We start from the raw sequence: 25049 nt of genomic DNA, 5'->3' as shown, positions 1-25049 counted from the left end.
CATTGTTGTATTGTTGGGCTCAGCCAGGACCCCAGGGTCTATTTGATAATTCTGGGGTGTTTATCACAAATCCATTTTCACTACCCAGGTTATGCTTTTGTCTATGTGTCAGTGGTTCCAATGACTAATGCTGGGTATACAGCAAAAAATGGCATAGTTTTTATAAGGAGTTCTTAATCATTTTGAAGAACAACAATTCTTAAAATTTTTAGGGAAGTAATGTGCAGTCTAATTAAATGATTTCCAAATTACATTTGCTTAATTGTTTTTGTTTAAAATTTTTTTTTTTTTAATATTTACTTATTTTTGAGAGAGAAAGAGACAGAGTACAAGCAGGGGAGGGGCAGAGAGAGAGGGAGACACAGAATCTGAAGCAGGCTCCAGGCTCTGAGCTGTTAGCACATCTGACAGCCGAAGTCGGACATACAACCTACTGAGCCACTGAGGCGCCTCCTCCCCGATTTTTAAAAAATAAAATAAAATTGGACCTTTTTCTTATATGCTAGAAAAAATTTTAAATACATCAAAGATCTAAATGTGAAAAATGAAGAACTAGTATACCCTAGGAGCAGGGGAAAAAAAAAATCCCCTTGTGACTCAAAAATCAGAAGCACTAAAAGAAAAGATTAATAAAGCGACTACAGGTGTTTTGTTTTTTTTTTTTTTAATTTTTTTTTCAACGTTTTTTATTTATTTTTGGGACAGAGAGAGACAGAGCATGAACGGGGGAGGGGCAGAGAGAGAGGGAGACACAGAACCGGAAACAGGCTCCAGGCTCCGAGCCATCAGCCCAGAGCCTGACGCGGGGCTCGAACTCACGGACCGCGAGATCGTGACCTGGCTGAAGTCGGACGCTTAACCGACTGCGCCACCCAGGCGCCCCATAGGTGTTTTAAAAATGAAAAGTTAAAAGACAAATGGCAAACTAGGAGAAAGCTTTTGCAACTTATATCACAGATATAGGGCCAGTGGACGGAGACCTCCTAAAAACCCCTGCAGAAAAAGGAGAAGTGAGGGAAATGCCCTGGTAACCAACCCACCAGAGAAAAAATGAAATGGCATAAACATGAAGAGATGCTTAGTTTCATTCATGACAAGAGAAATGCACGTTGAAAGTATCTGGCACAGCACTGTCACTTACCAGATTTGCCTCACATAAAAAAAAAAAAAAATTCAGAAGCTCATCAACATGGTCTGATAATGGGGCTGTGCAGGATCACACAGCACTGGAGGGAATTCAGAGCAGGACAGCCCCAGTGGCGGGGGGGGGGGGGGGGGGGCGGGGATTGGCAGTACCTAGCAGGGTCACTCAGCAGTCTCCCTTCTAGGAGCCTATCCCAGAGTTAGTCTGGAAAAATATAAAAGGCTGTCCAAAGTTACGTATTATGGCATTCTTTGTAGTAATAAAAGAATGGAAACAATTAGATGTCTATCAATAAGGAACTGGTTAAATAAAATTTCCACATAATAGAATACTGGTCTGTATTCTATTGTAAAAAGAATGAGGAAATTCTCCATATATTGATGAAGAGTCATAGTAAGGCTATACTGATAATTATAAAAAGTACCACTTGAGGGACGCCTGGGTGGCTCACTCAGTTAAGTGTCCGACTTCAGCTCAGGTCATGATTTTGTGGTTCATGAATTTGAGCCCCGCATCGGGCTCTGTGCTGACAACTCAGAGCCTGGAGCCTGTTTGGGATTCTCTCTCTCTCTGCCCTTCCCCACTCTGTGCTCTGTCTGTCTTCTCTCTCTCTCTCAAAAATAAGACATTAAAAAAAGAAAGTACCACTCACTGTCAAGGCACCTGGGTGGCTCAGTCGGTTAGGCGCCTGACTTCGGCTCAGGTCGTGATCTCACAGTTCGTGGGTTCGAGCCCCGTGTCAGGCTCTGGGCTGACAGCTCGGAGCCTGGAGCCTGCTTCGGATTCTGTGTCTCCCTCTCTCTCTGCCCCTCCCCCACTCGTGCTCTGTCTCTCTTCTTCTCTCACAAATGGATAAAAGCGTTTAAACAAAATTAAAAGAGAAAAAAGAAAAATCTTTCTGGTAATGATTTGTATAGTAATTATGGGAGGGTGGGGAATATGTGTATGTATGTATACTTATATTTGCAAAAAAATACTGAAAGGAAAAACCACAAATTAATTTAAAAAAATTAATAAGCAGAATGATGGAATGCAGCATAAGGTACAGGCATAGAAGGACTTCTCTTAACATACCTTGTTATACAGTTTTGACTTTGGAATTATATAAATGTTTAACATAGTAAAAATCATTAATCAAATAGAAAATAGTAATTCCCTGAAACCAAAAACAAACCAAAGACCTTATCTGAATATTAAGTTGTTGACATATTGTTACAAAGTAGGCCACAATATTTCAGCTACACATCCTTTGTGGAACATATTCTAAAAGCAAATAGAGCTCCCCAAAACACTGTATACTTAACTCAGTATTTTTGTGCTTGTAGTAATGATATTCTTATTTCAAAACTATTGTTTGTATATTGTAAGATAATGACTTAGTTAACATTGTTGAGAACCTAGGTTCTCAGTATAAGATAAACAAATTTAAAACAAAAGGAATACTCTATATGGTTAAATTTGAATTGGGAACACCAGTATGAACTCCTGTTCTTTTTCTTTACAAAATACATATTTCCTGGCAGTTTACTGCAAGCCTTAAAACAGTAACAACACTTTAGAAAAGACAGTGCCTGGTCCCCAGCCTGGGGCATGTGGATGCTGCTCCCATTGAGGGGGCTTGGACCTCTGTGGGAGAAGGCTGTCACCGGTGCGTGGCAGGGGGAGGAGAGTGCTGCCCGGGTCAGCAGAGGCCTCTCCAAGGACACGGAGCCAGCTCTGAGCGCTACCTCTGGCCAAGGAGTGGAGTTTAAGAACAATAATTACAGTTGATGAAAGCATTCTGAATATATAAAACCATGAGTTCATATTGGTTCTCCAGAGAAAGAGAGAAAGCCAAAAACAAAAAAACACAAACACTTAGGCACCGACTTCTTTTTTTTCCTGAGACAGCTGGAAATATATTTTAATATGTTTTATAGTCCTTTCCATTCATATTTAATACATGTATCGTTTTTTTCCAGTTCTGTAAAGATAGAATTAACATACAACATGATAGTTTAAGGTATAAGACATAATTTGGCATTTGTAGATACTGCAGAATGATTGCATGTTAAGTTTAGGTAACATCTGTCAGCTCACATGGTTAGAAATTTTTAGCCAGCCTCTTGCTCTGATTGGACATTTCAGGGGAAGAACGGAGCATTCATCTTACCCCTCTGAGTAACAAAGTGGCCCTGGTTGATAAGAGTTCCAGCTGACAAATGTGGGAAGGATAACAAACATGGGGCTCAGCAGTTTGTTACCCTTAAAGAAATAAGAGGTTCAAGCAACAATCATCTGTGAATGAAACCAATGGTTCAGAGGTGGAGGAGAAAGGTATTAATCAAGATGTCAGGCTGGAAGGGGGACAGACATGTGCTTTCTGACGCAAATAGAAAGCACAGAGCACAGCTATGAAGTACTCTAGCCAAACCGTTTTTAACTGAATCTTATAAAGCCTTCCCCACTCCCACCTCTCTCTCCAGTACTGTTATACACCCTTGACTCTTTCCCTCTTTTGTTTTTGGGAGTTTGTGTTTGGAATTTTAGAGACAGAGAAAAGAGGAAGGGGTGGAATCTTCAGGGACAAGACCCCATCTCAAGGATCAGCCTTTGGCTGCACTACCGCAGCATTCCAGGTGAATCCTTGAGACCTTCATGCTTTCCAGGCAGATAGGAAATTGTGTCCCCAGAAGTGAGAGAGGCTGACACTCAGTGGTTTTTTTCAGAATTTTTCCTTCGGGAAGAATCTAGATAGAATCGGTTTAGATTCTAATCAGATTAGAATGTTTTAAATTTCATATGGGGGTAGGAGCAGCACTGTAATATCCCATCTTGAAGCCTCACTTCAACCCACCCCTTAGGTTCTCAGTATCAGGTAATAATGTTCCATTCTAAAGGTTTTTACCATGGAAGTTTGCAAACATATACAAAAGTAGAAGAAAGCTGTGATGAATCCTTGAGTGCCTATCACCCCCTTCAGTAATTATGAACATCTGCCTATCTTGTTCAATGTGACCTCTTGTCCTTTTTTTCCCCTTAGAAGTAAATCCCAGACATCATGTCATGGTTGTTTAATCGTATACTCTGTCAACCACAGCAGTTTAAATCGATACTTGAAAAAGCCAAAATTTACCGTATCTTGTTGTTGTTCAACCTCAGAAAATGGAGTGCTTTCATTTCTTGTACCCCAGGTGGTACAGAGTTTAAGTCATTGTGATCCAGAAACAGCTCTCTCAGAGAATGGTATGCCCCGTAGAAGGAGACTCTGTCCACGCCGTCATCCGAGAGTCTGTTGAATGACAGGTACAGATACTCCAGGCCTGGCTCCATGTGGCCAAATACGTAGCCAGGGATGCGCTCGATTTGGTTCCCGAGGAGCACGAGGTGCAGCAGTGACTTGGGCAAGTAGGAGGGGACGTGGTAGAGCTTGTTGTAGGACAGGTCGATCGACTCGAGATTTCTGCAGCAAAGAAGGGTGAGCAGAGTGGAGCGTGGGGCAGGGACCATAGGGATACTCAGCCATTTTCCTGCCACCACTGGGTGTGCAGTAGTGACTTTTGGGTGAGGGTGGCCGCGAGGCTCCCGCTCTTACCTGGTCACCACACAGCTGTTCCAGCTCCAGGGCAAAGAGCGCCGGGATCAGGAAGAAAGTTCGTTCCCGGGGCAGTAGTGAACTCAGGACCCACCACTGTCTCTGGGGTCAGACGTCCAGCTGCCTATCCCTGAAACCACCTCTGCTCCACACCTGATCTGACAGCCTGGCACATAGGGCTTGTGGTGACACAGGGGTCGAGAAAAGGGGGCTGCCTGGTTGTTTCAGGAGCTTCCCCTGTGGCTTCTGAGTCACCCTGCCACCACCATGTCCTGCTGGGCTCAGCTGGACCTGAGGCTGTCTCATCCCTCTGTCCTGCCCCTGAAAGATGCCTGTTCCCACTGTGCCACTCAGATCCCTCATGCCCTCCCCACACGGCCCAATCTGGCTTCTCCCCAGCTCCCCCCGCCGCCCCACCATGGCCTGTCTTGCCCTCCTGAGAGGCAAGACCCCCACGCCAGCGATAGACCCTGCTTCCTGCCTTCCCTCTTCAGCCACACACCTTTCCGCCTGTTGTATAAGACTTGAGACAGAGAAAGGGTTCGGAGGCGTGAGACCGTGAGGTCCCACAAGGGTAAGGGGGCATCTTCCTTTCTCAGCAGGGGCAGGGCTGGCCTCGCTTCAACTTCATGACCACCTGTGAGGTGGACAGACCTTGGGTCACTCAGCGCTTGGGCTTGGGGTGGGGTGTCCAAGTAACAGAGACTGTGATCACCTCAACACCAGCCATACCACAAGCTCCAATCAGATAGCCAGGTTTTGGGGAGGGTTCACTATGAAAGGGTGTCGCTCATTCATAGCCTGTGCAGTAATGACAGCGGGAAGAAACTGTCTAAGACAGTCAGACAGCAGCGGATACTCACTCTTGGTTTATCCAGGCTAAAGGAGCAATCCTGTTTTCTTCAATTTTATTATATCGTAGCACAATGACATTGATCTTCCTGGTGTGATTGAAACAAATCTCGGTTATTTCTTCAATTTGGTTATTTTCCAGGTATAATTCCTATAATTAAGAAAACAGACTATTTTTCTTCGTGCTGGTTGGTTGAGTTTGAGAGAGAAAGATGGTGTTGTAGACTGATCTCCTTAGTACTGTCTGAAGAGTCTACTGCTTTTCCAAGTGAGTTTGTTATTGTAAGTTGTCCTTTTCTAACTAATTAGTGAAATAAAATGTGTCCTCTTTCATGGTCTTGGGATTAAATGAAGTTTTTAACCATAAAATGTTGCAAAATACAGCATACCATAATAATTGTATAAAGCTCTCTAGTTTATAAAACCTATTAATGTACATTATCTCATTTGGGCTTCACAACCCTGGAAAATAGGTAGAAATGATCATTCCCCCTTCAGTAGTGGAAATGGTCCAGCCTGGAGAGATGACAAGGCACGTGGTCCCACTCCTGATGCGCAAGAGACACGCGTCCCCACCAGGTCCCAGCTCTGGGGCAGGCAGTGTCCCACCAGTCTGTGCTGCCTGTCAGGGTTTTAGATTGGCTTGTATTAAGATTAATTTAATGAGGGTGCCTGGGTGGCGCAGTCGGTTAAGCGTCCGACTTCAGCCAGGTCACGAGCTCGTGGTCCGTGAGTTCGAGCCCCGCGTCGGGCTCTGGGCTGATGGCTCGGAGCCTGGAGCCTGTTTCCGATTCTGTGTCTCCCTCTCTCTCTGCCCCTCCCCCGTTCATGCTCTGTCTCTCTGTCCCAAAAAAAAAAAAAAAAAAGTTAAAAAAAAAGATTAATTTAATGAAAAGTTAATTAAGAACCTTGATTTAACATCGGGGTAGTTTGCTAGAGCTATTGTTTTCAACAGCCAGCTGCCTTAATTCCCTTGGTCCTAGAGGGAGTTTTCCCTCAAAAATCTTATTGGAAATTAGAACCAGACATTGGTATACATCTTCAGTTTAACTTTCTATTCCTATTGTACTAGTTTCCTCCCCTTTTCATTTAATTTTTTTACTTGTTAGGAATGGGTAAAGCAGGAGCTCCTGGCTGGCTCAGTTGGTTAAATGTCCAACTCTTGGTTTCAGTTCAGGTCACGATCTCACGGTTCGTGGGTTCATTGGCCTCTGTGCTGACAGTGCACAGCCTGCTTGGGATTCTCTCTTTCCCTCTGTCTTTCTGCCCCTCCTCCACTTGCTCTCTACCCCCCTCTCAAAATAAATAAAAATAAACTTTAAAAAAAAATAAAAGTTGTTTTTTTTTTTTTTAAAAAAGGAAGAGGTAAAGCAATCTTTAGCTTTTTGCTTTTACCTTAATACATATTTAGGGGTGAACCAAATCAGTGGTTCCCAAACTTGGTTGCATATTAGAATCAGTCATGAGCCTTTTAAAGTGTAAATTCCAACCTAGGTGTACCCCACTCAGAGCACACTCATCCAGACACTAGACTCTGTCTGGGAAGCAGGGCCCTGGAAGGGTCAGAGCACACACACCTGTGTGGACATCACCTCCCCTACCAGTGAGAGGGGCCCTCTGGAAAGAAGAACGTGGGACAGGAGTTCAGGCACATTTGGAGACCCTTTGCTCCTCCATATTATTCAAATTGCGTGTGTTTTACTTGTGTGCATTATGTATTAAAACCTTAACTTAAAAAATTATAGATTACCCCACCCTCAAAAGAACCTGACTGAGGACGTCTGGGATAGGGTAAGGGGTCTATACGTCTTTCTGAAATAAAAGCCCAGTGTTGGAACCTCAATCTTTACAATTTTGACAAATTCTAAATTTCTCTCTTAATCTGCCAGTAGGAGGATGAAGAAGGGTGGCCCTGCGGCAGCCGTGGCAGACCCGGGCCAGTGGCTCCGTGGGCACTGAGCCCACAGCTGGCAGGGAGGGCAGAAACAGAGTTCAGAGCAGTCAGCCAGGGCCCCGCTGGGTCTTCCAGACCTCTGCTGTCAGTGCTAGAGGTTGGGTGTGAACTTGGCAGTGAGGCTCCAGCCTGGGCACAGGGTGGGAAGGCAGTGATGGGCGCTGGGCGGAACTGGGACGCTTTCTTGCAAGTTGTAGTTTCTGTTTAAGTTCTCATTCATCTTCCCCATTCTCCCCCCAAGAGCTGTCAGGAAGACCAATTTTCACTTTATCAAGGGTCTCTACTAGTAATTAAAATTGTGTATTGCTTGAGGAAACACAATGTTGAAATTATAGTAAATTCTGTATATAGCACCAAAATGGGATTTAATCTGCCGCACAATAATGTTTTAAAATAGTGCTTTTTTTTTTAAATTCAGGTAGACTGTATTTAAAACATAAAACATTGAAAGAAAGATAGTGGTACCTCAATAGAAGCCGGAAGCCCCTGTGGTATAATTCTGAATTTATTTCTTCCCAGACGCAGGTAGGATAAGCTCTTCAAAGATTTGAAAGCTAAAGGGTTGACGTTGGATTCGCTGAGGTTGTTTCCTTCCAGTTCTAAGGTGACCAGCTGATTTAGGTCTACAAAAAATAAAATACAATTGTCAGAATATGAAGAAAATCAAAAAACCATGTAGTTCCTGTATCTTTCAAAATGTCATGTGAAATGTTCAGTTTATTTGGAGGGCAGATGTCGCTTCTTTGGCCTCCCCCTTGCAGAGCTGTTTCCCAAGTGCTCTGTGCACCCTAGGTGCCCAGCTTAGCAAGATGCTGGGTGCGCGATCCAGTGCAGAGACAGGCCTATCGAGTGAGGGCATCCCACAGAGGCAGCGAGCCCAAGTGAGCACTAGAAGGTTGTGAAGGTCATTAAAGCATTGGCGAAGACGTGGACGCCCAGATGAAACAGCAGCATAATTAGGGATGGACGGAGGACAGGGGAGTGCTCTGCCTGGCAAATGTCAGTCCCTGAACAAGGGAGTTACAGCAGTGAATTCTCATCACAGTTGTTCACTTCCTGGCAGAGAGTGCAGCCAAATGCATGTTTGGAGAGGAGAATGATCAAGAATTCTCCACGCATTCAGAGTGAGCTACCAAGAAAGGCCTTTATACAAATAAGTTTCCCTACATCATTTCCACTGGCCTCAGGAGTGGCATGATCCACATCAGCTGGAATCCTGAAGGAGAATGGACTGCTCAGCAGTGATGATACCCAGAGGCATCTGAGTCAGACATTCAGGGTGTAACTTTGGGGTTGGTTCGGTGGCCAAGATTTCCAGAATAGGGATGTTTTCATATTCAGCTCAAGTCACGGGCATTGCACTGAGTGCTCTGTACATCTCAGTTCCCTCTCTTAGGCATATTAGAGAGGCAAGATGTTGTCCAAGCAAGAGCAAGGGGCAGCACCATCAGGGGCGCAGACCACATGAGTGGTGAGGCTGGACTCCCAAGCACAGGACGACGCAGAGAGAAATGGGGGGCTGAGGCAGCCAGGTGAATACAGGCCGTTTCGAACTGGGTGGCTGTGGTCACAGCATTGGCACAGGCCCCTTGTGCACCAGGCAGTGAGGAGCCTCTGGGCGGCGGCGGCGACAGGACAGGACGCTAGTCTGCGAGCCTGTGTGGCGTCACTTGAAGGGCTGAGAGGAAGTAGGAGGCCCAACCAGTAAACTGATAAGTGGTTATATTTCCTCATGTTCTCTCTAATTGCTGAAACTAGAGGTACTGAGAATCTAGCCCATTTATCTAGAACATAGTTGAAGTTTGGGAACATAATGGAAGTTTTCCCACGGAAGACAGATAATAAAAGTAGACCAGTAGCTGGTATGTGACCTCACGAGAGAGAGAGAAACGTAGCACCCAGTGTGAATTCATGATGTTACACGTGAGTTTACAGTTACCCTGGCTTACGTGTATGTTGTAGGTGACAGGCAACACGCTGGGACTAGAGAAGCTTCCTGTGGGGTAGATGCAGTGCAAGAGGGTTTGTAAGCAGGAAGTTGGTAGAAGTCCTTCCCGTTGTGGGGTGGGGGCCAACCTGGCAGGTCACGGACACGGGAGAACGCGAGTGGTGGCCACGCACAAGCACTGCTGGGGGCTGCGTGCTCTCCCGGAAGCATCCGGTCCCTTTTGTTTCTGTGCACCTTTGCACGTGCTGTTGCTCTCCCTGCACCACCCCTCCTGCCCACTGCTCTGGAACTGTCTGCACCGTGAAGGGTCGCGAGTGAAGACCTGCCACAAGAGCACGTGGAGAGCAGCAGGCCGCTGGCGGCCACACCAGGGGCCTCCCTCCCTGCAGAAAGAGCAGCATCTGGCAGCGGTGGAGGCCTGCGCTCAGGGGCCCCCTGCTTGCCGCCAGCTGGCTGACGGTCCACGGCAGAGGGCTCAGCACAGAATGTAGAGGCTCTCTGGGCACCGTCACCTGAGGCCTTCCTCATGGCTGAGGCCTCTATGGTGCTTGGACTGGGGAGACGTGTGTGAGGGAGGGAGCATGTGGAGAAGCCGCTGCCAGGACTATGTGAGCACAGCTCTCGGTAGGGGCTTCTGCCTTATAACACGTGGTCTAGAAAATGGAGCTAGAGGGGCGCTTGGGTGGCTCAGTCGGTTAAGCCTCCGACTTCAGCTCAGGTCACGATCTCACGGTCTGTGAGTTCGAGCCCCGCGTCGGGCTCTAGGCTGATGGCTCGGAGCCTGGAGCCTGCTTCCCATTCTGTGTCTCCCTCTCTCTCTGCCCCTCCCCCATTCATGCTCTGTCTCTGTCTCAAAAATAAATAAAGGTTAAAAAAAAAAAATTAAAAACAAAAAAAGAAAATGGAGCTAGAAAGGTGACCTCACGTGCAGTTAGCAGACACCCATCAGCGCGCTGGCCTAAATTCAGTGTTCCTTCGGCCTCTGCTTCGCCTAGCAGTTAGAAATTGCACTTCCTGGTGTCTTTTCCGTATGACAAAGCCTATCACAGTTTGTGTGTATTGATGTGTTTCGTGTGCGCCCTGCAGTCCCATCTGGAAATAGAATATTTCCAGCACTCTGTACTTTTCAGACTTGGCATTTCTTAGGATTGCTGGTTTTCTTCCCATCACTGGAAGGGCTTTGTTCCTCGTGAGGTTTTTTTGGGAGTAAAAAGAAATAGCGAAACTGGCTTATTCTTTTTAGGCTTAAAATATTTCAAATCAGATAAATAGGAAGTGGTGAGCACTGTACTTCACGAGCTGTGCTGGACTGTTGGGAGGATGGAAGGAAGAGTTAGGCGTCTTTGTCTGGACACAGCACTTGGCCTCAGCAGAGACACCAGCCAGCATTTGTGAACAGCTTGCGTGGTGCTGCCTCTTTTATGCCGAGCTCACAATGTGACAACTTCAGTTGTTCAGTTTGGTCCAGAATCAACCATGAGAGGAGTAAATAAATTTTATCAAGGTAAATGGTGATGTGGCCTAAAAAACTCACTAGTGCATCTGGCAATACTGTACATAAAGTTTCCACACGACCACAGAGGAAAAGGCTGTAAGGACATACATCAACCAAACGTTACATACCGGATAAGCTCTCTTCACTGATAGCCTGCAGACTGTTGTCATTGATCTTAAGTTCTTCTAATGCAGATGGTAAGTCAGGAGGAATCTCTACCAGATTGTTCCCGTCCATATTCAAGCGCAGTAACTTCTTCAGAAGCTTAAAAAGTGAATCTCGAGTTACCTTTTCATCTGGTATAGATGTGCAGTCACGCATGGCACTGAGTGCCCAGAGCGCAGCCCTGCTTAGCCTCACGGACCCGCCTGCCCTTTCTCGTGCCTGCGGGAAGCATTGTCAGCAACCTGTGTCTGATGATTTTGTGTCCCACTCACCTATTTCTCCTATTGTGGCTTTAGTGAGCAAGAGAGAGCTCCTGTCACCACTGGACCAGTCACATTGGGCTACATCTTAGGTTTCCACCTTCTCGACAGTAGACACAAGTTAATTAGATTATGTGGTGCTCTGAATCTGTCATGGATGCTAGCAATTAAGACAGCAGTTTGAGGGGCACCTGGGTGGCTCAGTTGGTTAAGCGTCCAACTTCAGCTCAGGTCATGATCTCACGGCTCGTGGGTTCGAGCCCCACGTCGGGCTCTGTGCTGACAGCTCGGAGCCTGGAGCCTGCTTCGGATTCTGTGTCTCCTCTCTCCGCCCCTCCCCTCCTTGTGCTCTCTCTCTCTCTCTCTCTCTCAAAAACAAACATTTAAAAAAATTAAAACAAAAGATAGCAGTTTGAGTTCTTACAATATATCTGCACACCTCAATTTTCTAGTTACACTAAGTGGGAACAGTCATAAAATAGCACTAAGTGTTGTGGACCTTCTTCACAGTGGCTACAAATACCACAGGCTGCTCCTTCGTGGTGCCCACACAGTTCTGTTGGGAGGCACATGCCTGTGTTTGGGGTTGTGTGCTTGTAGAGCTCTGACGCCTCACTGGTGACTCAGCAGCACGTAGTCAAACTTGAGCAGTTTGAGAAGGGGACAGAGGACCCCAAAACAAGAAAAGGAGATGCTCTCCTATGTGTCTGTCTTTCTGATCAAACGTAGCAGATGCGTGAGTCCCAGCTGACGCAGCAGGACAGGTGCCTGGAGCCCTGTCCTGTCCCAGCCCAGAAACTGCGTGGGAGCCAGGAACTGAGCACACTCGTGCCCAGCAATTTGTACAAAGGTCATAAAGGGGGTTGCAGTGTGTTTCATTGGGCTTCTTACAGCACACGTGTGTATTTGTTTACATACACAGACCCCTTCTTTCTTGTTTGCACCTTTGCTTCCCTGACACTCCTTGGGCCTCTTTCCTTTGCTCCCATTTTAGGAAATGTTTTAGTCAAACGCAAGTCTTCCAGAGGTTTACTCTCCGTTGTTTCCTGTCCTCTCGCCCTTGTCTTTCCCCCCACTGTCCCGTGCTGATTTTCATCTGAGCCCGTTTGTGTCTCCAGAACCCTGTGCTGCTCACAAGTTCATCAGGTCTTGCCCTCAGCACAAAATCACAAAGCTGTGTCTTTCTAGCCTGAACATGTAAATAAAGTTTCCAGATAAGCTCTGCTCATGTACTAAAAGACCATATTTAAACATACTTTCAGCTGTTTGAGGAGAAGCTGCTCCATAAGTTCAAAATACTAGCTTTGTCATTTTGCCGTTGTTGGTGCTCTATGGGTGAAGCATGGAAACCCACAGACCTTGATCAAGATAAAACTTGAGTGGCTTCGGGACATCACGGGGAGACTTTCTCAGGAAAAGGCTACAGTGAAAACACTTCAGTCTCCTTCCCTTACCTGCTGCTAGGACAAAGCTGCCCGAGGGGGTCATCACTCACCAGGCAGAGTGTGTATACTTACCTTGAATGCTTTGGGCCCTATGCCCGGGGACGTGATATTATTTTTGCTCAGATCGAGCCTTTTCAAATTCGGCAGCCCATTAAATGCTTCATCAGGAATGGAGGTGATGGCATTGCCTGGAAAACAGCAGCTGTAGCTTAGGCTCACATGTGCACACAGACGTGCACGTACACATACGTGTACTCATGCACGTGCATAGATAGCGAGAGAGCTCTACCCTGGGGAGACAAGGACACCATCTATCTAAGCATACTTTCCCTTTGATGTGTCCTAGACCCTGGGCCAGAAATCCGAGACTGTTATCCATGAAATCCTGACACATCATTTACCTTTCTGAAATCTCCTTCTCTGAACGAGGAGCTCAGATGGCCTCCAGATCTAATGTTACAATTGTGTGGCCTCGATCTGTAGAAGTTTGTTCTACATGCTTTAATTTTATGGGATTTTGTTTTGACATTTAGTTAAGTGCAGTAGTCAATGACTTTACACCTAGAAAATGAGCTTCCCAGAAACAGGGAGTACTACAAAAACCAGGTGGTGACCTTCTTGTAAAACCAAGATAGTATGACTGGGCACAGGTCATTCCTTTTTCATGCACAGATTGGGTTTTCTTATGGCAGAGCGCACCTGATGTGCTGGCCTCGAGCGGGGGTGGATGCTGCTGGGCCTGAGGGGGTTCCCCAGGGATCCTTCGAGTGTGGTGTCCTGTCACAGACTGGCCGTCCTGAACCACAGTGTCCGACGTTGTCTGTTGAGTGTGTGTGTGTGTGTTTACAAGGTCAGTAGTTATTTCTCTGGTAGTTTACTTCTGTGGTTTCCCCTGAGGCGCATCCGAAACCCCATTCAGATTCTCTTACCCTTTGTGTTCAGGGCAGACAGACACACACCTGGTCCTGCCATTCGTGTGCTCAGAGCCCTTCTGGTGACCTCATATGAACAGGGAGGAGGACCAGACCCCACCATACCCGCCTGAACGGCTAAAATGAGGGAGAGGCCGGTGGGGGGTGCTGGGCATCTCTGGCAGCAAGGCCGCAGCCAGCTTTGGGAACCGTGGGTGGTTTCCTGTAAAGTCAAACACGCATTTACTCTGTCAGTCAGCATTAACGAGAGGAAAACCAAGTCCACACGGGCCTCTGTGTGTGGATGTTTGTGGAACTGTCCGTACGGTCGCCCCACACTGGCCCTGACCCCGTACCCTCCAGCTGGCACCTGTGGTCTCTGCGCGCTGCACAGGCTCCTGAGGAGCAGCATCCAGACACCAAGTGAAAGAGGCCCAGCCAGGAAGACTGCGTGCCATGTGACCCCACTTGGGTGATGGCCATGGATGGCCAAACCCTGGAGGCGCGTCACCTCAGCAGAGACCAGGGGCGGTGCAGGGGTGGGGAGGGGTGCAAGCGAGTGTGGGGAGGGGATGGGAGTTTTCTGCACCCTGAATGTAGGGTAGTTACACAACTGCACACGTCCCATAAGTTACCACACCTCAGTAAAGCCTACTTGAGGGAGAGTCAGTGGGAAATCATGATTTGATTTGGAGAAATTTGCTTACACGTAACTATGCTGTTTCTTCCACAAAGTTTATTTCTATGATCGAAGAGTGTTTAGGATCAGTTTATATTATGAAGTTAAAGTAGGACTCTCACAGGGCAAGGACAGAACAACATGCGTCTACGTCTCTTACCAGCAAGCTCCAGGCTTGTTATCTCTGGTGCCGTGAGTGGTGGCATCTGCGTGAGGCCCGCACTCATGCAGCTGATGGTCCTGTAGGACAGAGAGCACCCGCTGGGCAGAGGTGGCATGCGTCTGGGAGAGGGGGGGACCCGGGGTCTTGAGGGCATCCTGAACACGTCTCCTCTGATGGTGTCATCGTGCTCCTCTTCGTCATCGCCGTCTTCCTCCTCCTCGTCATTGTCCTCCCCCTCTCCCTCCTCTTTCTCCTCCTCCTCCTCCTCCTCCTCCTCCTCCTCCCTTGCTGGGTGTCCTCTTTGATGGGCCTGCCTCCCCTCCTCGTGGGGTCTCTGCTCTCCCCCTTCTCTGCTCCGCCCTTCACTGAGGGGTCTCCCCTGCTCTCCGGAGTCAGTGGTCTGTTTCTTCTGCTCCTTATCTTTATCTTCTTTAATTTCTTCTTCATCCTCCTCAAACCGAAGTTCCTCTTTTTGCAACACTGGGTTCATTTCCAGCGGACAAGGTGTCAGTTGCTTACAGGGTAAGTTGGTTGCTTCTCTTTGTTCTGAAGAATCACCAGAAAATTCACTTGTATCACTTACGGCTGTACCAGTGAGTGGCTGGGGAGAAGCTACCAACCATGGGGACACAACAGGGTTGGGTTGTGACGTTAGCAAAAGGAAAAATCATAGTGAAAATGAGGTTAGTAAATACTCTCTCCAGGTACTTGAGTGCGATATACACATGAGACACCTTTTGAAATTTTATTTCTAAGACTTGTTTTAGGCAATTTTTGTTTTGCCTGTGGCCTTAATATTTATTTTTACTAAAATGCCTGGCTACCTGGTAATAAAGAGGGAATAATGTTGTTACATGATGCACAGTGATAAGCAGTCCTGTGTGAGGTTGTGACGTGATGAGGTGCGACCTTTATCATAGATACTGCTCAGTTAGTTGGGGTTATTAACAGTGTAAGCGTCTGTACCGCCAAACATAAAAAAGTGAAATGTGTATTTTGCTTGCTTGTGGTAGTGAAACTGGCTTTTGTTTGTAGATTTATTATTATTTTTGTCTGGTTTCCTTTCAGCCCCACGGGCCCAAAAGCATCTTCTGAAATTTAGAATTACAGAGAGTTTTTCTCTTTCTCCCTCCCGGACTCTCTAGTCTGATTTTTACTCTGTGACCTTCTGGAAGTCCTCCTGGACTCAGATGATGCTGTTGTAAGTGTGCACAGGGGTGCTCCCCACTTTTCTGTGATGATGGGGGCAGAATGGTCAGCGGCACACGCTCGCCTGCGTTCACACTGAGCAGCAAACGGGGCCGGCCCGACAGTCACCGGAGCTCAGGGAGAAGTGAGCTCCAGTGCGTGCACCCTTACTGAGTCATCTAGACATAAATCACCTGGGAAAGGAACTCAGAAAATGTAACTATTTGAAGGAATTACTTGAGATTTTGGTCCAGTATATATTATAAAGTCAGTGAGTTATTTTTTCACATCTCTGGCACAGCATGCAAAAGGAAAACAGGAAAAAATTAAGGAAAGGAAACTAAAGCTATCATATTGAAACATTTAAAATCCTTCCTGTATATCCAAGTTTATTTTTCCAAAATAGCCACAGCATTTCAAGATTATTCCAAGTCCTTTGAAAAATGTCTGATAATTTCTAAATCTTGCCTGTATACTTGGTAACATTTTTTAAAGGCATAATACCTTAGTAAAATAAGTGTAAACCAAAATGCAATTCCTAAATATTCTAAAGTTCTTCTTGGTAGACAGCCTCTGTAGACACCCACCCTGTGACTGTCCATCTACCTCAACTATAGACCAGAAAAGATGTCTCTGTTCTTTCCCATCAGATTATTTACCACGTTTGTTTATTTCATCAATCACTAACTAGGCTCTTCCTGGGGACCTGCGCCTCCCTCTTGAGAGTCGTCTGTAACTCAGATATGAGCCCCATGAGCGTAGGGGACAGCAGACATGCACCAGGGCACGTGGCCAAGATGCGGGCCCTGCTTCAGGGCCATGCTCGCGCATGTCCCCAGATGACCCGAGCAGTAGTGAGAGCGAACAGGCTGGACGCATTGGGCTCTTTTCTCTCCAGATGCAAACCGCCTCTCCCTCTGTTCCCCAAGAGTTCTTCATCTTTGTTGGTGGTCTAAACGTACCCACCCTGAGTCAGATTAAGGGAGACCCCGCGTGTAATGTGGGAACTGTGGGCTATGTCAGCTTTGTCACTGCTTCTCTGAAGCTGAGAGTCTGTGTGCAGTGTGGTCTGGTCCAAGTTTACTCATTCTGACAGAGCTGGGACTATAAAGCCTAGATCGTTTAGTTCCGTCTCCTACCATGCATTTTCCCAAATAACGTCTATGTTTGTCATCACTGTGCCAGTATCTTCAGTACCTTGATGACTAGTTTACCATAATTTAATTTAAAACTTAAGGCAGTGACAAAACAAAATCAAATGTAAGTTGAAGACTCCATCACATGTGATATTTTGTTTCAGCTAAATACTTATACCGGTATCCACGCAGACTGGACAGCACTCTCCTTCCGGTGTGATCGTTTGGGGGCATGTCAGAGGGGGGCACACGGTTTCATCGCAAAGCACCCTTCCATTGGAGCAGAGGCAGGTCGTGCATGGCTCGGGAGACCACACAGCTTTGTTGTACATGGTCATCCCGTTTACCAGACAGTGTCCCTTCTTTCCTGAAAGAGAAGCAGGGACACAGTAAGCTCCTGCGTGTGTTTGCACACCAAGTACGTAGATCCAGAGATGTAACCCCCAGCGGGGCGTCCGCCTGCTCTCTCAGGCTCTGAGAGTGACCAGCCTGGTAGTCTGACTCTGAACTGCGCCTCCACACCGTACCTGTCGGGGTGACTAAGTTATACAACAGCATCCACCACCCCAGGTATCAGGGATTCCTTATCCATGCCGTGTGTCCAGTGTGGGCACACGGCCTCTGCACAGGATGGCCACCCAGGAATAATCAGCGGGCTTCATCTGCAAGCAGGCTGCCCTGATGGCCAAAGCAGAGAGAATGGGAGTTTGCAAATCCCAGACAAGCCCCAAAAGCGTCTCATTATGTGGACCACAGCAAATGAGATGGCCGTACCTAATTTCAGAAGAGACGCGGCAGTGCAGCTCCATCTGGTGCCAGAGAGCAGGGCAGGGACAGCCCCGGTGGTGAGCCCACGCCCCAGACCTGCCGGTGTGCAGACAGGACAGCCAAGCCACGGAGCCTGCCTCTGCAGGGCCTCTGACACTGGTTCCCAAGGAGACATTGCACCTGTCCCTTGTTTGACAACGGCTGTGCTACAGAAGGAGAGCTCCCATGCCATCATACGCATCCTTGTACCATGCACAGTGCAGTGGTCTTCAGTGCCTCCATTTCCAGTGCACAGCGTGGCACACACGTGGGGAAGTGTGTCAACCAAGAAGGCCCTCAGACAGCCTGCTTTGATTTGAATGTTAGGGGAGATGCTGTCCTTCCGACCCAGTATCATTTCTGGTACCTCTCCTTTGTGGGATGAGCTACCATCCCCAACTCCCACCCTCGGGGGGCTCTCACGTTCGATCTGCCCTCTCCCCCCCGCCACTGTGCTCGCCTAACTCAGGCCCTGGTTAACAGCCCTGTGTTCATAGAATCATCCGAATAATTTATTTCTATATCCTATATGATCTATCACTGTAAATGAAAAAGCAGCTTACAACTTTTTATGTATATTGTCTATATTATGAATATAACTATGTAAAATACATGGCACAGTAAACAGACTAGAAATTAATAAACGAAAATAGTAACTGGGTTTTATAAACATAGTTGTGGGATAACTGTTTTCTTTTCCAATAATTTTATATTACAATTACATTCTATAAATGAAATTTTAAATTATTTCAAACTTTATCATTAGATTAAACCAAAAGAAAATACAGTAATATGAAAAAAAACTTTTTTTTGGAAAATTGTCCTCATGGAGGTTCTGTTTCTCTCACTGGGCTCTTACCTGGTAACACGTTATAACTTGATTCTACTCCAAGAAAACCTAGAAAAGAGTCAAACTTTTCCTCTGTGCTGTAGTCCAGGTTCAGCAGGGGACGTGTTGCTCCAGGTGTGACCATTGTCCGCTGGTCCCCCAACTGCCTGCTGGACCTGCGGGCAGGCGAGGAGCTGCCCCTCAGTCTTCTGGGGTGCATTTTCCTCCGCTGCTTCCTAGGTGCTTCTTCATTTTGTCCAAAGTCAGTTTGACAGATGATAAGCAGAAGGAAACAAACCAAACCTGCAAACTTCATGCTGGCTTTTCCACCATCCAATTTCTAGAATGAGAAGGAAGCAGAATTTCGGATTTAGTGGTACCTAATTTTCACCTTTGACAACTGGGCTTATTGCTCATATGTATGCCTCAGCAGCATCTTTGAGAAATGACACACATCATCTATGGGCTATTTGCCCAATAAAAATCAAAGAACTTTTAATATCTTTACCTTCATACCAAGCATGAGCAAACTTGTATAAAGAACCAGGTATTAAATATTTTGGACTTTACAGGCTATTCGTCTTGAACGTTATCATGTGAAAACAGACAACGGTACGCAATGGCTGTGCCAGCAACACTCCCATGTACACAACAGTGGGTTGGACATGGCCTCCGGGCTGTGGTTTCCTGAGTCCTCTCTGGATCACTGTGTTGTGGGTCCTCAGAGGTTATCCAGGGTCGCTGTACCTGTGTGCCAGGTCATCCTCTGACCAGCGCCACCCACAGTCCTTTCCCCCAGTGCTTTTTTTTGTTCTCTTATCCTCTTGCTTTATGATTTTCTTTATTGGGATGAGGGGGTACGGCTACACCCTATAAAACTAACAGGAAACTAGAATCAGTCGTAAAGACATAAGACGGACAAAGAAGAACTCTTAATTAGCCTGTCTCAAGGGTAGTGCAGGGTTCTGCGTGAGGTGAAGTTGAAAACACACTGGAGACATGAATACTCTACTCCTGGTGCTGTGGACTCAGTGTGGTTGTAGCCCTGTGCTCACACACATTGGTGCGGGCATGTGAAGTCAGGTAGCAGAGAAAGTGAAGAGTAACCCTCTACAAGGTGATTGATTGTGGGGCCGGTTGACGGATTCACCCGGCCACACACTTGGGCCCATGGTTAGTCCTACAGGGAAGGTCTGCAGCACCCATGGCCTCTGAGCTTAGAGTCAGTTTCTCTACCCTCACCCCTGCCTATCAGCTATCCCCTCTGCTCTTCATTCAGGTCCTCTTGCTGTCAGTACCCCAAGATGGAGCCAGGGTATATGGAGGAGAGTCTGAACCCTCAACGATGCCAGGGACCCAGGATCGTTAGTAAAGGAGCAGCCTTGCTTGGTGATGGGATTTACCCCACTCCTCACCAGCCTGCCTTGGTCACCTCTGTCAGTCAGAACAAAACTGTTAACTTCAGAAACCATCACCCTGGCAAAAATGGTGAGCATTAAGGTGATGTTATGTACAGACTAAATTTCCAAGCTGCTAAGGAGGGGTTTTGAAGGCTCATAGGGCCAAAAAGTGGCCATAGACTGTTGACCCAGTAATCTTATTGGCACCTTGGGAAATAGACAAGAGACCCTCTAAGCACTGGATTCAACCTTTCTGCATGAAATGAAGTCCTCTGTTAGCATCAGATGCTACTATAGTACAGGTCAGCTTCACAACCTGTGGGTAAGTTGTGGGGATCCCAGAGGACAACTGAATGGAAAACCACGTTCGGGAGGTGAGGCAGGCCTTCCCCAAGCCACTATGCCCCCACAATGAGATACAACTACCCATCTATTAGAATGGCCAAAATCAACACCAAATGCCAGTAAAGATGTGGAGCAGCAGAAACTCACATTCGTGGCTGGAGGGAATACAGATGGGTATAGCCCCTTTGGAAGACACTTGGGCAGTTTCTCAGAAACACACTCTTACCATGTAATCCAGCAGTCATGCTTCTTAGTATTTACCCAAGAGAGTTGGAAACACATGCCTACACAAAATCCTGCACACAGATGTTTACAGCAAACTAGGAAGCAACCAAGACGTCCTTCAGTAGGTGGGAGGATAAACAGTAGTCCATCCACACAGGGAATATTATTCACCACTAAAAAGAAATGGCTGTTGGACCATGAAAAGACAGGGAAGAAATAAACACACATCACTAAATGAAAGAAGCCGGTCTGAAAAGGCTACTGTAATATCCCAACTCTGTGACATTCTGGAAAAGGCAAAATTGTGGAGACAGTAAAGAGAGTTGCTGCCAGGAGTTGGTGCGGGGGGTGGGGGGAAGGGGCAGGGAACGAATCGATGGAGCACAGAGGACTTTTAGGGCACTGAGAATATTCTGTATAATACTGTAATAATGGATACTACCATTACACACGTGTCCAAATCCATAGAACGTACACCACCAAGCATGAGCTCTAATGTAAATTCTGGACTTGGTGATAACGGTGTATCAATGTCATTTGTCAGTTGTGAACCTAAATCTGATCATTGTCGTATATCAAAAAGTTAGTGCTAATACCGTCCTTGATTTTGAAATATGTTTACCGCTTAAGATCAGGAAAAAGAAAAGATGTCTGGTCTCACCACTTTTAGTCAACGTTTTATTGAATATTCTAGCCCGTATAGTAATGTAAGACCAAGAAATAAAATGCATCCAGACTAGAAAAGAAACTGTTCACAAATGTCTTGTTCGTGTATATAGATAATCCCATGGTGCCTACATAAAAAGCTACAACCGATTTTAGCAGGGTTTCAGGATATAAGATCAATATACAGAAGTCAGGATTATTTCTACATGCTAAAAACAGTAAAGAAAACAAAGCTAAAGGGGTGCCTGGGTGACTCAGTCAGGTAAACGACTGACTTTGGCTCAGGTCATGATCTCGCAGTCTGTGGTTTTGAGCCCCACGTCAAGCTCTGTGTTGACAACTCGGAGCCTGGAGCCTGCTTCAGATTCTGTGTCTCCCTCTCTCTCTGCCCCTCCCCTGCTCATGCTCTGTCTCTCTCTCAAAAATAAACATTTAAAAAAAAACCCAAAGTTAAAAATACAATACCATTTATAGGGGCGCCTGGGTGGCGCAGTCGGTTAAGCGTCCGACTTCAGCCAGGTCACGATCTTGCGGTCCGTGAGTTCGAGCCCCGCGTCAGGCTCTGGGCTGATGGCTTGGAGCCTGGAGCCTGTTTCCGATTCTGCGTCTCCCTCTCTCTCTGCCCCTCCCCCGTTCATGCTCTGTCTCTCTCTGTCCCAAAAATAAATTAAAAAACGTTGAAAAAAAAAATTTTAATAAAATAAAAAAAAAAACCCAAAGTTAAAAATACAATACCATTTATAGGGGCGCCTGGGTGGCTCAGTTGGTTAGGCGGCTGACTTCGGCTCAGGTCATGATCTCGCGGTCCGTGAGTTTGAGCCGCACGTCGGGCTCTGTGCTGACAGCTCAGAGCCTGGAGCCTGTTTCAGATTCTGTGTCTCCCTCTCTCTGACCCTCCCCCGTTCATGCTCTGTCTCTCTCTGTCTCAAAAATAAATAAACATTTAAAAAAAAATACAGCACCATTTAGAAAGGCATAAAAATGTGAAGTACTTAAAGATACTTCTGACAAAAGACGTCCAAGATTGCAGCCCTGAAAACCATGAAGGATTGCTGCAGAAAATGGAAGAACTGCATAGGGTATGTGTGCTGTGTGTATAGGTCAGATGACTCAGGTTTAAATTCTCAATTCTATAATCGATAGTTTGTCACAAAGCCAGTCAAAATTCTAGCAGGCTATTTTGTTTATTTTTTTAATGGCAAGATGATTCTAAAATTGCTGTGGGAATGTAAAGAGCCTACAATAGCCAAAGCAACTTTGGAAAAGAGAAGAATAAATTTGGAGGACTACCACTACCTGATTTTCGATACTTATTACAAATATGGGGAAATAAAGATAGTGTGATACTGATGTGAAGACAGACAAGTAATCAGTGGGACAGAAGAGAGTGTTCAGAAAGAGACCAAGCCTACATGGTCAGCACGAGGTGCACAGTCATGTATCATACAAAGAATCGACCATAAATATAACAGCAAAAAGTATAAACTTGTAGAAGAACACATAGAAAGAAATTTTGGTGACCTTGGATTTAGCACAGATTTCTTAAGTACAGCAATAGAGAGCATGATATTTATTTTTTCATTAGACTTCATCAAAATTAAAGGCTTTTTGTCTTCAAAAGATACTGTTAATAGTAGGAAAATGCCACATACTGGAAAAAATATTTGCAAAACATGTATTCAACAAAGTACTTGTATCAAGAATAAAGAAGGGGGCGCCTGGGTGGCTCAGGAGGTTAAGCGTCCAGCTTCAGCTCAGGTCATGATCTCACAGTTCGTGAGTTTGAGCCCTGCATCAGGGCTCTGTGCCGACAGCTTAGAGCCCGGAGCCTGCCTCTAATTCTGTGTCTCCCTCTCTCTCTGTTCCTCCCCTGCTCATGCTCTGTCTCTCTCTCCTTCAAAAAATAAATAAAAACATAAAAAAAAAAAAAGAATAAAGAAGTATCACAGTTCTGACATGAAAAGAAAACCCAACTTTTAAAAGCCCAAAGCTTTGAACACACTTTACCAAAGAGACACGCAAGGCATATAAGCACATGAGAAGATGCTCAAAATCCTTAGTCATTGGGAAAATGCAAGTTAAAGCCTCAATCAGATACCAGCACGCATCCGTCAGAATGACTAAAATTAAAAGGATAAGCCACAGCAAATGTTGACAAGTAGGCAGAATAACTAGAATTCTCGTTCAGTGCTGTTGGAAATGTAAAACAGCATAAACATTTTCGGAAAACAGTTTGGCAGTTTTTTTTAAAGTTACGTGTGCGTCTGCCATTTACCCAGCCATTCTGCTGCTGTTTACCCAAGAGAAATGAAAACATATGTCCACACATATTTATATGTGAATGTTCATGGCAGCTTTCTTTGTGCTGGACAAAAAGTGGAAGACATCCAAATGTCTATCAATGTGTTAGTGGATAAACAGCTTGTAATGTATCCATACCATGGAATACTACTTAGCAACAGTGATAAGTAAATCTCAAAATAAATATGTTGAATAAAAGAAGTCTCATACAGAAGGACCTATACACAATTCCGTTGTAGAAAATGCAAACTCTTCTGTAGGAAAGCATACCCATGTCTGCCTCGAGGCAGGGGCATGTAGATTACCAGGAGTCATGGGGATCTTTTGTGGATGATGGATATATTCATTTTCTTGATTGTGTTATGGTTTTACAGGTGCACTTTACATATGTGCACTTTAATTTTCAACTCTCCTCACCACTGTAGTTGGGTTGGGCTACCACCTTGATGTTGGGAGTCCGAAGGTGGCTATTTGGAATCACATATCTCTGTCACATAATGCGCAAAATCCCCAGTTGTGTGAACTTCTTAGCATTGTTGTAGGATCTCACACTTTCCTCAGACAGAGGTGGAGTTGTATCATGGGGTCCTTGGAGACCAGGCTCTGGGCTTGACAGGTTAGATCAGAAGTCAGGAAATTAGAGTAGGGGCCAAACTGAGTCTGCTGCTTGTTTGTATACAGCCTACAAGCTTAAGATGGCTTTTGTGTTTTTAAATTTAAAGGTTTTAAGATTTAAAAGAAGAGTAATAATTCATGACAGATCACATAAATTGAAATTTCATTATCCATACATAAAGTTGTATTGGAGCAGCCATGCTCGTTTATTTGTGTATTACTTTTGGGACTTCTCCGCTAAAGAGCGTGATTGGGTAGTGTCAGTAGATGCTAACATTTATTTGGCCTGCAAAATTTAAGTACTTTGCAGCACAAGGTTGCAGCCCACCACTGAAAGCAGTGCTTCTCAGCCAGAGAGTTTTGTCCATGGGTCCCATTTGGCAGCATCTGGACTCTCTTCAGAGTCACTGTTAGGAGGGGCTCTCCCAACTCCCTGTGTGTGGGAGGGCCCGGGTGCTGCTGGAGGTCTTACAGAGCCCAGGACCACCCACCACGACAGAGGAACCGAAGGGCCCAGCACGTCGAAAGTGTCTAGATGGAGAAGCCCCTGTTGAGAGGAACTCTTACAGAGGTTTTTAATCCAGACAGAGGCAGGCAGTTTACAGGCACATCTAATGAATTCTAACTAGATGGGGTCTTCTAGTGGTCTTCTAAAATTAAACAGACCCCTTGCACACGATGATCTCCCTCCCGAGGTTTACTCTGACTCTGAGGTGCTGTTTTCTTTTGCTCAGTTTCCAAGTCTCACACGTGTATGCTCGCTCATGTGGCCAGAATTGCATGTTCCTTGAGGAATGATCCCACTTCCATTCTGTATTCTGTTGTGCTCAGGTGAAGCTTTGTCCTCGTAACCTTGGCCGTTTATAACAGTGGCACTCTGCTGTGTGCAGCTCAGACTTTCAGTGAGTCCTTGAAGCTCTCCTCCGTTTCCAGCTCTGGGGGATTCA

The 25049-nt window shown here is 46.0% G+C and overlaps 2 protein-coding genes across 10 annotated transcripts in view; one reads left to right on the top strand and one right to left on the bottom strand.

Moving 5' to 3' along the window:
- The window catches only part of CENPP (centromere protein P), a 232621-nt gene that overhangs the window by 158196 nt on the left and 49376 nt on the right, over positions 1-25049 (top strand). The gene's annotated exons all lie outside the window — the stretch shown is intronic.
- The window catches only part of ECM2 (extracellular matrix protein 2), a 33875-nt gene that overhangs the window by 2176 nt on the left and 6650 nt on the right, over positions 1-25049 (bottom strand). For 3 of the 4 annotated variants that reach the window (XM_058695974.1, XM_058695976.1, XM_058695973.1), the window contains 8 exons: positions 18581-18890; positions 17093-17281; positions 14588-15202; positions 12910-13025; positions 11096-11231; positions 7990-8147; positions 5582-5721; positions 4260-4586 (listed from right to left, as the gene is read on the bottom strand). In XM_058695974.1, the coding sequence (XP_058551957.1) occupies positions 4260-4586; positions 5582-5721; positions 7990-8147; positions 11096-11231; positions 12910-13025; positions 14588-15202; positions 17093-17281; positions 18581-18866 (1967 nt within the window). In that variant the 5' untranslated portion in view covers positions 18867-18890. The remainder of the gene's footprint in view (positions 1-4259; positions 4587-5581; positions 5722-7989; positions 8148-11095; positions 11232-12909; positions 13026-14587; positions 15203-17092; positions 17282-18580; positions 18891-25049) is intronic. The other variant, XM_058695977.1, reaches the window with a different exon arrangement.

The sequence above is a fragment of the Neofelis nebulosa genome, chromosome 12 (assembly GCF_028018385.1).
Source record: "Neofelis nebulosa isolate mNeoNeb1 chromosome 12, mNeoNeb1.pri, whole genome shotgun sequence".
Taxonomy (NCBI): domain Eukaryota; kingdom Metazoa; phylum Chordata; class Mammalia; order Carnivora; family Felidae; genus Neofelis; species Neofelis nebulosa.
Note: the sequence above shows the minus strand (reverse complement) of the source record. Positions and strands in the feature narration are given on the sequence as shown.